Consider the following 14,313-nt stretch of genomic DNA (forward strand, 5'->3'; position numbering starts at 1 on the left):
CGTTTTCTCCGTTTTTCTCGTCCACACGTAAACGCAAAAACTGAGTTTTAGAAAATCTCTGTTTTCAGTGACCGAAAACGCAGTTTACGTGTGGACGAAAGGTGCAAACGCATAGAAAAATCTGTGTTTTCAAAAATAGGTACGTGTGGACGTAGCCCAAGTGTTGACTGGAGTGAGAGAGTAAAATAAGTGCTCTTACTCCACCCGCAGAGGTGTGGGTGGAGTAAGAGCACTGGGGTCAGGACGGTGCAGGTACCGCTGCGAGGCTACACAGTGGCTAACTGCTAGCAGACACTCCCAGAGCGGGCACTGTAAAATTCTCTGCTGCCTTCAGCCCTGCAGCTGTTTCCTGCGTGCAGCCCAGTGGATTCTGGGAGACGTAGTCCGGAGTAAACGAGCGAGTCATAAAACTTTGTTTTCAGAGGCTTTTTCTCTCACATGCAGGATAAAAATCTGAGTCCAGGTGGCAGCGCGAGCGAAGCCCTCCAAATCTCCGAGCGAAGAAGAATATGGCTTCAATAAAACCGAGAAGCAAAGTACATCTGTCGTCGGCATGGCAACCGCAGCCGTCTCACAAACCAACAGAAATCAAACCAACGGAAAGAGGCCGACATATAAGCCATAAAGAACTACACACGCGGACAGGGAGGTGAGAACTTGCAGTTTGGAAGTACATAAAGAGACACGAGGGGGCGGGCTCACACTTTGTTTGACATCACCGGCGGCGAGGAGCCCGTCGGCGCCGCCCAGTCGTCGCCGCCCAGTCGTCGCCGCCCGATGCATCCGCCGCGTTCGACCTCACAACCACTGGCATCACTTCAACGACAAAACAATTAGATTTTTATTTCTGGAGCTTTTCTCGACCCGGAGGGGTCAGAGTTCAGAGGTCGTCCCACCGCGCTCCGCTTCGCACCTGAACGTCTCCGATGGGCGGTGAAGCACATGAGACCAAAAGAAGAGAAAGAAAAAGTCCTGCACGTCGCCGCTTTTCTCCCGTTGCTCGTCCTTCTTGCAGGAGATCAGACATCTCGCAGTGACGGAGGAGCGCCGTTAGATCACGAGGTTGTTGTAGCTCACGTACTTCTTCTTAGCTGCTGGACCTGGGGAGGGCAGGAGACACGGGTCAGAGTCGGTGCTCGCGGCTGCTTAAAGAGCAGAGATGAAGGTTAGTGATGGAGCAGGGATGAGGTGAGGACAGACGCTCAGGTGAGGCTTGAATTATGAGCTCTCAGCAGGGAGGACGGGACGGTCCCAGGTTTGGAGGTGAAAGGTCATAACTCAAAAGCATCGGCAGCAGAGGGAGAAACAAAAGGGGTGTGGGCTTATCTGAGGGTCGACTGATCAGCCGCTGCCGTGGGTCCAACTGTGACCCACAGGTGGCGCTAAAGAGCTGAAGAAAGATGATGAAAAGACTGAATCTGTGAGGGATCATTCATCTGCACATGCTCAGTAGAGTCTTCACATCTTGGAAAAATGCTTTTAACACTTTATTTACCATCTTATGAACAAATCTTCAAATGACTCCAAAACTCAAACGGTTTTAAATTTAAAGCCAAAATGACGAAAGACGTCCGTCTGTAAACAAACGCTGGTAAATAAAGAGTTCACGGATGTTTCTGTACTTTTGTGTGTTTTTGTACGTGAGTGGGAACAGCCTGCCTCGTGTCTCCATGCCGTAGGTTTCATTGATTACGCCCCCACAACAGCGCCGTCATTTCAACACGACGTGCCCACGATTCAAGGTCGCAGACCGAGAGAACAGCTGCAGCTGCAGCTGTTTCACTAACAGCTCGCTGAGTCGTGACTCAAACGCGTGTTCAGGTGTCGGTGGCAGTCCTGCGACGAGCGTCAGCCTCTGACGGAGGACTGCAAACATGCTGCTACTGTATGTGTGTGAACATTGTTATTAGAGCTCATTTAAATATTCGTCTCCCTGTGCTCTGCACCTGAAATAAACTCCAGGATCAGTCTCTAACATCAGAGTTCCTGTAACGATCGCTCGCCACGTTGCTCGTTTGTAGCACAAACCTGTAACATCTGTTCTGTGGATTTATCTGAGTAAATATGTTGCTGTGGGTCCAGCCGAGCTCCTGCAGACACCTGATCTGTGTCGGTGTTGAAGCTCTGCAGAGTTAGCACGCGGCTCCTGAGTGACGCAGGAAGCTGAGCGTGTTCGAGGTGAGCTGTGCAGCTCCACCACCTCCATATCTCCCTGCTGCAGTCAGACTGTTTCTGTGCAACAATCATCATCATAAACAGTCTGGCTATAATTAAGCCTAAAATAATGATTCCAGATTAAATGATAATTCGTCTCCTTTAACGGAGCTCAATGCGTCTCCGGAAACTCACAGACCCCGAAAATCCGACGTTTATTTCTGCTTCGTGCAGAGAGATTACTCAGGCGAGGGTCCGAGCATCGGTCAGGGAGCTGGTCGGCGACGCTCTCGGCCTCATCGTTACAGAGGAGAGAAAACACCAGTCTGTATCGTTCACACACACGTGTATGTATAATGAGCGTCACCTGCGGCTGCTCCCCCTGCTGGAAACACAAGATACTACCGCCGGTTTTCCTACAGGCTGTTTGGGGGTGTGGTCACATGAGGCTCACTAACGAGGATCTGATTACCGTCACGACGCTCAGAGATCCGCCGCGGTCCTGTCATGGATCCGTCGGCCATCTCTGGCCTCGGCGTGCTGCTGCACTGGGCTGTTCTCACAGCTGCTGACTCACAGACCGGAAGTGTTGGAAAGTCAAATCGCTCCAAAAATAAATGTTCGTGTGCCGGCGGCGTGGAGAGAGGAGGGTCAGGCTCTGAGCGCCTTTTTGTGGGAGGAATCGGGCGGTGCAGAGAGGCGGCGAGGCCTCGTACCGCAGGATGGAGAGACGGCGAGAAAGCAGTCTTTGTGGAGGAATCAGCTGGAGGAGCGGGGAGGATGGAGACGGAGGGGAGGAGCAGGAGGAGGAAAGAGAAGGAGGAGGGGAGTGCTGAGGCGCTCGAGGCCGAATGAGAGGGGAGACGGAGTGGCGAGCGTGGGCCGGCCCACAGATGGCTCTGCCCCCCCGGTGTGCCATAACTAACTACATTGACTGATGTGCTGTAATTATGACGGGGCCTCGGGCTGCGCCACTGAGGTTCTCCCGCGGGGGTGTCATTATTTATGGTTACAGCCGCGGCGCCACGCCCGAGGAGCCTCCCGAGTTTTACTGAGAGCAGCTGAAGCTGATCCAGATCAATCAATCAACCAGGACCCGGTTTTACCGCCACTGTCTCTCAGACTCGGCGTCTCCGCTGCGATGTCTGCAGGACGATGACAGAAGTGATTCTTATGGACAGACTCGGCCTGCAGACGGCCGCCGTCACGCCCGCTGAGGAACTCTGGACTCTGAACGCTGATGTTTGCATTTGTACTCAGGCAGAGAGCTCAGCACGTTACAGAAACGCCACGCCTGCACAGGCGGCGTGCGAGCTGCAGTTACAGCCGATACGCGTGCGTGGATCACGTGACCACCACGGCTGCTGATTCTGGGACTTGGTGGCCATTTGTTTATATTTAATGCAGCACCACAAATCAAGCATACGTGCATGTGGTGTGGGAGGAGCTACATGCACGCTTTCCCCTGGTGACACGGTGTATTAAATTAGCTCGCTGAGGCGGAGCCGTCTCTCTGGGGCTTCAGAGGTTCAACAGGAAGATCCTGCACGTCAGGAAACGACCAAACTTAGGCTCCTCGATCTGCCCGATCGCTCGTTGTGGTGAAAGCCCGGTGGGCTGTGGGAGGGTCCGGGTGAGGTGGCGGACACAGTGGTCTCACTGGGAGCTCTGGGAGCTCTGGATTGGCCATGACTGGGACACTCTGAGCACGTGCAGAGCCCACAGCTGCTGCGTCGGCTGGTTTTGCTGCCTGTGGATGTTTCACAGCAGGTTTAACAGCTGATGGACTCAGGGGCGGCGCAGGAACCCCGGAGGTCACCGGGGGTTGGACGTGCAGTTAAAGCACCGCAGGACGGCCTTAAATCTGCCGCTCAGAGCGCCACGCTACAACCGCCTCGTGTAAAAGTTAAAGTCGGTTGAAAGAGGGCGGTAAAGAGCCGAGGACGCCACTTTTACATCCCCTCCCCACTCGGGTCTCTCTCCTCCTCCTCCTCAGACCTCCAGGAGAAAATGGATCAAGGTAGCAAAGCAGAAGATTAATTTGCTCTTACCTCTGATAAATAATGAAATTAGCCTGTGAGGGGGAGAAAAACATGACTTGGTGAGTAGTCCCGCTGTGAGCTGCTAATCTGATCACACAGGCAGGTAATTTCAGCTTGTGCACTTTCTGAGAAGAGCCGAAGCTTTCCGGTGACTCTGCTATTACTGCGGCGTTTCTCAGCGGCGTCAGCAGCGCGTCCTCGTCCTGCACCTGCTCATTCCCACCTCGCTTTCCTTTAGCGTCACTCAGAGCAGCTGTGATCGAGTTCAGGAGCTTCACTGAGGACATGTAGGAGTCTCCAGAATGACTTCCTGTTAGGACTCGTGTAGCTGCAGCCTGTGAAGCTTTAATGACCTCGAGCTCAGTTTGGTCTGCTGTCAGCCTCCTCTTCCTGTCATGTGATGGTGTTTGGCTCCGCCCACAGGGAACTTCCTGTTGTTTGTCAGGCTGCGTGTGCAGGTGATGAAACCTGTGACGGGGTGACATGAGCTCGCCTGCTTCTCCATGAACTGGAGCAGAACAGGTCCCCCCCGGTTCACTCCATCAAACATCGTCCGTCTGAATGATGATGTCACTGATGATGTCACGGAGACGTTGGTTTTATATGTTCAGCTGATTTGTTCTGAGATGAGAACGATCAGAGCGACGGTCCAGAGTGTGAACCCATCGTGTGCTGTTTGAAAACGATTCGTCGCTCTGATGAAAGAAAGACTGATAAACTTGTTGTTTCAGCGTCTCTGTGGAAGTACAGGAAGTTACATGTGGCCCAGAGTTAGTGAGCAGCAGTCTCCCAGAAAAGACGCCTAGGCGTGGTGGCGAGGTGGGCGGGGCTCCACCCTCGGAGCGGTGTTACCTCTCGAAGGTAAAGGTTAAATATATCCTCCTCTTATCTCACACTCTGCTGGAGCAGCTCACTAGTTCGTCCTCTGTCTCTTTAAGGCCCACCTTCTTCTGATTGGCCAGCGTTAGGAAGCCTGCTGAGGGGCAGCGCTCAGCATGAGCCGTACGGCGTGTGCTTCTATTTCAGATGGATTATTCTTACAGACATTTAGCTCATTGATTAAAACTGTGGCCGTGTTTAAACGCTGATGTTCAGTTAATGACATCAGAGTCGTCTTCAGCCTCTACATTAAATCCACGTCTCAGATTTCTCATGATTCTGTTATTAACTGGAGCTCATTCAAACACAGACTCCCTGCTTTCTGTGAGATTAGCTGCTAATCCGCCCCACAGATCCTGAAAATCAGACTTTTCATGTATTTCAGAAGTTTAGAGAGACGCTAACGAGGACAACGAGGCCGTTAATTTATCCTAACGAGCCAATCATCACGCAGATTTAGACCCACGCTGGTGTTCAGCGTATAAACGTTAGTTCTTGAGACAGGGCTGCAAAAATAAAAGCCGGTTTGTATTCAGAGACATGATTAGCACATGCACTCTGCACCCTGCTGCTTCCTGCTGAACGTAGCTTAGCAGCTGATGATCACAAGCACAGAAACTGTGAGTGTCTGCCTGACAGCGGCGATCAGGACGTCCAAACACATCCACAGACTCGTCACAGGCAGATTTAAACATCGTGTTTAGGGTCAACTTTTCACCTCCGGGAACAACGGGGAACAAGTCTGTGACATCTTCAGTTTTATGCTCAAATCTCAAAGAAACGTTTTAGCAGAATTTTATTTATGAAAAAAAAAGTACCAAAAAATGAATCTGATAAAACAGTTAAACTCACAGAGAGAAACACTCGAGGTGTTTGGATGAGCTCTTCTAACTGGGCGGCGTCAGGTACTTACTGCTGGGGTCGACGTTCTCGCACAGCTCCGTCTTGGCCTCTCCGTTGGGCCGGTCACTGGCCTTGTGCGACAGCCGGGACGACATGGTGGCGGCCGTGACGACGGCCTTGAAGGATCGTTTCCTCTTCTGCACGTTGAGCTCCGGGTGGAAGATGATGACGTAGACTTTGGGCATGTAGAGCATGCCGAGGGCCACGGACGCGCTGAGGTTCATGGAGATGGTCAGCGTGGTGGTCTGGATGTACAGCTGGTGGGAGAGAGAGGAGAACGGGGTTATTAATGGTTTCATCTCAGAGGTTTTGTTCCAGTAACACTGTGAGGAACCTTGGAGTCATTTTTGACCAGGATATGTCCTTCAACGCACATATTAAACAAATATGTAAGACTGCGTTCTTCCATTTGTGCAACATCTCTAAAGTTAGAAATATCCTGTCTCAGAGTGACGCTGAAAAACTAGTTCATGCATTTATTACTTCCAGGCTGGACGACTGTAATTCATTATTATCAGGAAGTCCTAAAAACTCCCTGAAAAGCCTTCAGCTAATCCAAAATGCTGCAGCAAGAGTCCTGACAGGGACTAGAAAGAGAGAGCAGATTTCTCCTGTTTTGGCTTCCTGTTAAATCCAGAATTCAAAATCCTGCTCCTCACATACAAGGTCTTAAATAATCCGGCCCCATCTTATCTTAATGACCTTGTAGTACCATATCACCCTATTAGAGCACTTCGCTCTCGCTCTGCAGGCCTACTTGTTGTTCCTAGAGTATTTAAAAGTAGAATGGGAGGCAGAGCCTTCAGTTTTCAGGCCCCTCTTCTGTGGAACCAGCTTCCAGTTTGGATTCAGGAGACAGACACTATCTCTACTTTCAAGATTAGGCTTCAAACTTTCCTTTTTGCTAAAGCATATAGTTAGGGCTGGACCAGGTGACCCTGAATCCTCCCTTAGTTATGCTGCAATAGGCTGCCGGGGATTCCCATGATGCACTGGGTGTTTCTTCCTCACTCACTCTGTGTTAACATCGTCTCTGCACTGAATCATACTTGTTATTAATCTCTGTCTCTCTTAACAGCCTGTTCAGAGACTCCTGAACGAGCAGAGGTTCATCCATCTCCACTGTTGCTGACCTTTAACCTTTAGAGCTGTGTAGTAGGTACCGTCCTGGCTGTATTTCAGTCATGCTCGCTCGTGTCAGCGGCGGTAAAGAGACTCGGGAAGCTCGCCTCACTCTGAAGCAAACTCTCGACACTTTTTATGAGCCGGTGAAGGATTGTGTTTTATTATCCGCCGTGTTCTCGACCCTCGCCTGCAGCAGAGCGCGCCAGCCGGCCGAGCCACGCCATTAATGTTTTATGCAGTGTGTATATTGCCCCTGTGTCCGAAGCCGTGGCCCCGTGAACCCAATAGAGGGCCGATATGGGCCCGGGAAGAATGCATAAAGAGGCGCGGCTGTGCTGTAATGGGCTTCCCAGAGTGGCTTTCACTGAGTTCAGCCCACTGTCTTTATGTGTTATGGCCCTGCTGTCACAGTCTGAGCGACGCCATTAACGGGGAGAAGTCACAGCAGGCGGAGCGGGGGTGGGGGTGAGTTAGGGGAACAGCGGGGACCTGCAGAAAGGCTGCTCGCTTCCTGCGCCACGTCAGCAAGAAACGACGCTGCACTCTGAAGGAACACCTGCACCACCACCTGACGCAGGTTTAATGAGCCCGCGGCGTTTACCTGCACGACAGTCTGCACGCACGTCACCTGCACGTGTCCAGCTCCTCTGAGCACCAGCTCATCTACAGTCACTACCTGCAGCTCGTGTGCACAGGTGAGGGTTCCTGCCGCCTGTCAGCGCCTGGCGTGCGAAAGAGACCCTGACATACACGAGCTCCTCCCTGATGACCACGGTCTCGGGGTCGGAGACACACAGGTGTGTTTGCTTCGTTACAAAGAGGTGACGGCCGTCAGAAACAGCGAGAGCAGCTTCTGTCTGCTCCAAGCAGACGAAGGCAAACATCGGCGGGGAGGCGGAGTCAGTGGTTTGTTTAAAGCCTGTGTGAGCCGCTGACCCTCAGCCAGTCCACTCTGAGCTCCTGTGGAGGAACACCTGCTGCTCTCTGACAGGTGTGCACACGTGCAGTCAGAGGTCTGACACGACTGATGGAGCCCGAACAGCAGAGCTCTCACCAGCTCACCTGCTTTCATGTCCATCTCTGAGGAGGCGGAGCTTGAGCTTTACAGAGTGACGCTGTCTGTTCCTGATCAGCTGGTCTCTGTGGATGCAGACTGAAGTGAGCCCTCCAGATGTCATCGCTCATATACAGTCTGTGCGTGTAGCTGTAGGTGGCGCTGCTCTGTTGCAGCTGTTTGTCTCGTTGTACACATCTGTCTGCGTGCCGCACATCTGTCTGCGTGCCGCACATCTGGCAGTGACGCTCCTCCTGAGCAGCTTCAGAGCCTCTTCCAGCTTCACGTTGTGTTTCTATAATTCTGCTTCACTTCTCTTGCCTCCTATTTCCTTTGCACTTCATCCTTCCTCGCCTCCTTGCTTCCCTGTGACTCGTGGCGTCCCTCTGCTGTTTTCCCGACGCGATGAAGGTCGTTTTCTTTCTTCGCCGTGTTTCAGCTGAGCTGCTTGTGGCGTGTTCTCACATGACTGCTGTTACTGCCGTCTTCTCGCCGCCACGTGGGGCCAAGCGCTCGGCTGCTCCTGCGGCTCTGATTGGACAATCGGTAGTAAACAACGAGTCTGGCCCAGCATGCTGCAGATAGACTCCTCCCCCCTCATTTAAAGCCCTCCCCCCAATGAAAACGTGCTTCTCTGAAACCACATCAAAGATGGCCGTCTCACCGAGGCGGTGTCAGGCAGCCCGCCGTTCCTGTGTGAGGCACAAAGGTGGAGGTCGACTCCATCAGGTGCGAACACTGAAACAGACTCCAACTTATCTACGTCAGGCCCAGCTGCAGTCCGGTCGGCGCCTGGCGAAATCATCCGCACACTTCTGTGTTTATGGTTCACAGGAAACGTTTCTCGTCTCGGCGCCACGTCCGTGTCACCGCGCGGCGTCCTGGGAGGCGTTTCGATAAAGTTTTGACACGCTGTGGGTTTGCTGATGTCCTCTGCTGCTGCATCGCGGCGCTCTGTGAGGCTCTTCGTTCCCATTTGTGGCGATTTATTGTTCGACTGCTTCTCATTTCATTGGCTCGCTCTCAGCGCACAGACTGGTGCATTTATCCAAATAATTGTTTGCTTTATCTTCGTGGTGCGTGACGCTCTCTGAACCGCCGACCTGCCCGAGAGGCCGCACGCATAAAGTTTGATCAAGTGAAAAATTAAAACTGTGTGTAAACACAAAGTGCAGGCGGAGGCTCTTCATCATCGTAAAAGCTGCTCTTTAATAAACTTCATCGCTGAGGTCTCACCGGCGTTTCTGTGGCCGTGAAGCGACGCTCACTCAGCGTGTCAGAGGAAAACCATCGACAGCAGGAACAGCGAGTTCAGAGTTCACGAAGAGATCAGAGCTCCAGGTAGAAACCGCAGAGCCGAGACCCGGACAGGTGCGTGCACCTGAGTGTCCTGAGAGCCGAACAACACGAGCGAGGAGGATTCAGGAAACCTCTCAGAGCAGGACAGGAAGTGAAACTTTGACCTTGGAAAGACCTCAGACGTGAAGCTGGACGTCTTCGTCGCTGCTCGTCGTCGTGCGTCAGAAGTTACGGTCTGAGCTTCACAGCATCAGGAAGGTGCTGCTGATACTTCATCAGGACTTTGTTCAAAGTTTAATTTGCCAAAACTTTTCTTTGCAGGAAGCTTCCGGTCTGAGTGACGTCCACAGATCTTTCCTGTATGGACCGACGCACTCGCAGACACGGCTGCGCCACATCGCAAACCCCACGAAGCTGAAGTGACACCAAATCACGGACGGCGTCGGCAGCAAGCATAAAGTAGGGGCGATGCTCGGAGCTCAAACCTCAGACTGATGTTTGTCCTGGAGGCGCTCCACCTTCTGAGGTCTTCTTCATGGACGGTGGCGTTAGGTGGAGGAGGCGGAAACAGTCACAGCCTCATCGTCGACCCTGCTGCACTCTTACTATGTGAGGTCAGGTTTCGTTTTGCGTCGTTCGCCAACAAGTCGCCTGATTCGCTCTTTGCTTCCCGGCTCTGCGCCACAGTAAGGCTGAACCAACTCAGTGAAGCAAAGGGCATAAATAAGCTCCTCCCCCATATCTGATTGGTGGCGACGTCGGGTGCACGTGGTGTTTAAGGCTCAGAGTTAAATATTTGCAGGTTCACCTAAACTGACATCAGTCTGCTGCGAGCGCACCATGTGGATGAGGAGCGGTCATGTGACGAGGCCTGCAGCTGGTCACGTGACCCTGTCCTGATCCTCGCCGCCTCTCAGGCCTCAAAGGCGCATTTTAACAATCGATCGCAGGAACGTGGTCATGATTCTGACGTGTGTCTGAGGCCTGGAGCGAGCTGCGTTCAGGTCATTTCAAAGGTAAGACAGTCCCCGCCTTTGAGGACGTTTTGGACCTCACGGCCACCGTAGCACATGACTCCTCTGACAGATTTAAATAGAAACTGCTGTAAACTCTTCAAAAACACGGCTTCCTTGATTACTCCAGCCGGAGCTGCTCTTTATGCGCTCAATAAAAACCGCTGCCACAGTTTCTGCTCGCCACCTCCAGACGCTGATAAAAGTTATGCTAACGCCGTTTTAGCGCCGTACACAGAAATAAAATGGTGCACAGAGGAGAGAGATGAAACGAGAGAAACGAAGCATCACTGCCGCAGAGCTGGAGACAGTTAAGGGTGGAGAGAGAGGTGCATGAGAGGAGGTGGAGGTTCGGTGGGCGTGAGCGTAAACGACGAAGGAACGCGAGACGAGCCGAGGAGGGCGGGGGCGAGGAGAGGCTGCAAAGTTTAGAAGAACATCAGACACACGAGGAAGAGCGACGAGACGTTCAGTTTGGACGGAGGAGGAGGAGGTGGAGGTGTTAGAGGTGGAGCGCGAGGCAGGGCGGAGTCACAGTGTCTGTTCCTAATGTTTTGTCTTCTTGGTCTGAGCTGGTTTCCATGGTGACACCTGTGGCATCTGAGTGCAGGTACACCCCGAACCAATCAGCATTCTGAAGCTGCAGAAACACCATGGCAACCAATCCTGAACACACGCCAAAGCTCAGCTTCAGTGGACGCCTCCCTCTAAGACCGCCCCCAGAGTGCGCACACATGCACACACGCACACACACACACGCACAGCAGCTCGGTGCTGCAGGAGGTGAGGAGGGTTAAAGGGCGTCCTCCTGCTGCCTCCTCACATTTGACCTTCTGTCCTGGAGTCATCGTCACATCGTCACAGATCTCTGCAACAATCCTGTCTCAGCTCTTTGAGCTGCAGCTCCCGCTCTGAGCCCTCTCTCCTCATCGTCGGCCTTCGTCCCTCCACAGCTGCAGACGTCTCTGCACGGCAGCAGTGCTGACACACCTCAGCTCTGCTTTAGGTCACCTGTGTTTGTATGAAGCTCACATGAGGCACAAACCTGCCTCAGAGGGCTTCAGCCACGCAGCAGCTGCAGGGGTGTCAGCTTTGAATCGCAGCACGTGACCGCGGTGGTTTCACATGTTCTGTTATTCTGGATTATTCAGGATTACAGATTACTCAGATTACTCTTACACCTAAACATCACCTCAGAACCTCTAATGTAGAGTTGATCATAGTTCATTTATTCGTCATGTTTCTCTCTTTCTGATGTTTGTACATTATGTGAAGATTACTGTGATTCTTTATCATTATTGTTGTTATTATTAGCAGCAGTGTTTGTGATTTTTAGGATGTTCAGCTGCAGATGTTTGAATGTGTTTGAAGAGCTTTGAGCTGCGGCTGTGGTGACGAGTTGGAGGGGGACACAGTTTAATGTGGCACCACTCTCCACCTGCTGTAAGGCTAACTGCTAACTACCTGTGTGATGGCCCAGAGCTTCAGCAGAGAGGAGACAAACGTCCTGAAACAGCGTCCTCACATTTGATTGGCTCTCCAAATGTCAGCACCGTGAGTCTGTGTGTGTCTGTGTATGAGGATGACCTGTTTACTGGGGTACTTAAAATCCACTTTCTCCTGCTGTTACAAAGTGGCAGGAAGTGGAGCTGCTGCTGGAGACAAAGCACAGAGCTGTGTGGCTACAGGTGTGACAGCTGAACAGAAATCACCTGGTTTTAAACTAAAGAGGCTGACAGGCAGCGAGGACCCCGCAGTCAGCCCACAGCCTCGAGCAGCAGTGACAGTGGGGAGGAAGAACTCTCTTCAAACAGGAAGAAACTTGAATAAAACGTGAATAAATAAATTTCATTTCTTTTTGAAATTTGAAGTTAGGGAAACAGTATCCACAAATGGGCAGAACGATGTATTTCTGCTACTGTAAACTGAAGTGAGCAAAATAATGTTACAAGAAGAAATTTCAAAGTAAAGGTCACATTTTTCCTCATTCGTTTTATTCTGAAAACTCTCTCGTCGGAAACACTCAGTGCATCATGGGAAGTCACCCAGCAGCCTGTAGCAGCTACACAAAGTGACACCATACTACACAACAGAGACCTCCATGTGTATACACCTGTATTACACTGGGAACCAGCTGTCACGCTGTGCAGAGGGTTGAGGAGGCTCTGATGGACCTTTTCGACTGATGACCACGGGGAGCACACTGATGCTCAACAAATCACATTAAATCCTGTCAGGTAACGTTTGTCCTGACGTCAGGAAACAGAGGAAGAGGAAAGTGAGGAGAAATCAGGGAGGGGAGTCTGCAGGAGCCTCAGGGCCATCTCGGGTTAGAAGCTGCCCCTCTGCTGCAGCTACAGCACCATCTGGAGACTGCCCCATCTCCACACCCACCTTCTCCCTCCACCATGGCCTCCAACACATAGCCGCTATTATCAGCTCCAGGCTCCTTAAATGCTGTGCAGGAAACACAGCCCAAGGACCTGAACAGCTACAGGCTGGATGGAGGCTCTGACCCTGGCTCGCTTGTCTTCGAGCTCATCGTTAGACAAACTGTGTCCGTCTATCAGCCTAGCATCGGCCTATCAGGTTGGACACCATATCTCTAAGATGTTCAGGGCCAATAACCTCAGTTTGATCTGAATCAAGAAGCAGAACGTTAGCAGCCATCCAGGTCTTTGTCTCTTTATTCCTGCAGTTTAATCATTGATGGAATAAAATCAGCACAGCAACAGAAACATATGCAGAGTTTATTTCCTTTAAATGAAAAGCGTTTCAGATGAATCGACCAATCAGTGCAGCCCGACTGCACACGGCGGCGAGGAGAGGAGGACGATGTCCTGTGTGCTGACAGGTGAGGAGGTGGAAACAAACATCAGTGCCATAAAATCCCGGCTGCGTGAAGCAAAGACATTAGCATTGCAAATACCCGCCTCCTCCTGCTGGCGTCTCCTTCCTGTCTACACATGTGGAAAACATCTAAATCAGCTGGGAGTCCCCGTGATGGCGGCGTAGTGACCTTGGCGTGTGCGTGAGAGGAGGAACGGCCTCGTCTGATTTATGAGGTGCTGACGTGGCAGCAGATCTGGTGACGCTGAAACGCTGTTCGGGGTGTCGCGCATACGAGCGCTCATCAACAGCGGCTTCTTGCACACGTGTGGTCGTCTTTTTGAGCTGATGTCGTTCATCTTTCTTCCAGGTCACGCTGAAGTTCCCGCCCTTTCGGCGCTCTCGGAGCAGACTTGGAGTCTCCGTGAGTTCGAGCGGCGTTTCTGATCTCTCGTTGTCTTTCTGATCACCTCGCCGGAGTCATGCTGAGTCTCTGTGTTTTTCTCTGTGAGGTCGCGTGGCGTCTGCGGGCGTTTGGATCAGTGTGATGTGTTTCAAATGATTTCCGTCCTGTAGGCGGCGGCCGGACCGTCCTTCAGGAGGCTTCTCTGCTCTGATCTCATTTCCAGCTCGCCCGTCTCTTCACTGAGTGTATTCTCTCATTGATAAATCCTGAATGAGCCATTCACATCAGAGAAAACACACAATGTACCTGCGCGACAGTCAGAGCATCAAATCCCTCTTCAGGCTGCAGCAAACAGCTTTTATCATCACGAGAACGAGACGCTGCTGAGCACACGCAGCCTCATCCTGCTGCCTCCAGCATGAAGCTCTGCAGAACAGGACGGCACGTTTCAGCCTCCTCAGGAGGAAACGCGAGATGGAAGCTCGTGGTGCACGGCGACCTTCAGCCTCCTGATGTCACGTCGGGGTGCCGGTGTGTTAGAGCAGGACCCAAGAGCAGACACAGGCGAGGAGACGTGACTTTAACAAACAGACAGAAGGCAAACAGACG

At 52.1% G+C, this 14,313-nt stretch overlaps 1 protein-coding gene and 1 long non-coding RNA gene across 4 annotated transcripts in view; one reads left to right on the top strand and one right to left on the bottom strand.

The window, feature by feature from the left end:
• Positions 1-521: 521 nt before the first annotated feature.
• The window catches only part of grm7 (glutamate metabotropic receptor 7), a 144,224-nt gene continuing 130,432 nt past the window's right edge, over positions 522-14,313 (bottom strand). Inside the window, exons 9-11 of one of the 3 annotated variants that reach the window (XM_085161395.1) lie at positions 5,989-6,235; positions 4,206-4,228; positions 522-1,100 (exon numbers count right to left, since the gene is read on the bottom strand). In XM_085161395.1, coding sequence (XP_085017521.1) covers positions 4,224-4,228; positions 5,989-6,235 — 252 coding nt within the window. In that variant the 3' untranslated portion in view covers positions 522-1,100; positions 4,206-4,223. Of the gene's footprint in view, positions 1,101-4,205; positions 6,236-14,313 lie in introns of all 3 variants that reach the window. The other 2 variants (XR_014874313.1, XM_085161394.1) reach the window with 2 other exon arrangements.
• On the top strand, positions 7,889-12,399 carry LOC146517742 (uncharacterized). The gene is made up of 2 exons (XR_014874321.1): positions 7,889-12,023; positions 12,104-12,399. It is a non-coding gene; the product is annotated as an uncharacterized LOC146517742 (long non-coding RNA).

This window comes from Neolamprologus multifasciatus, chromosome 5, assembly GCF_963576455.1.
Source record: "Neolamprologus multifasciatus chromosome 5, fNeoMul1.2, whole genome shotgun sequence".
Taxonomy (NCBI): domain Eukaryota; kingdom Metazoa; phylum Chordata; class Actinopteri; order Cichliformes; family Cichlidae; genus Neolamprologus; species Neolamprologus multifasciatus.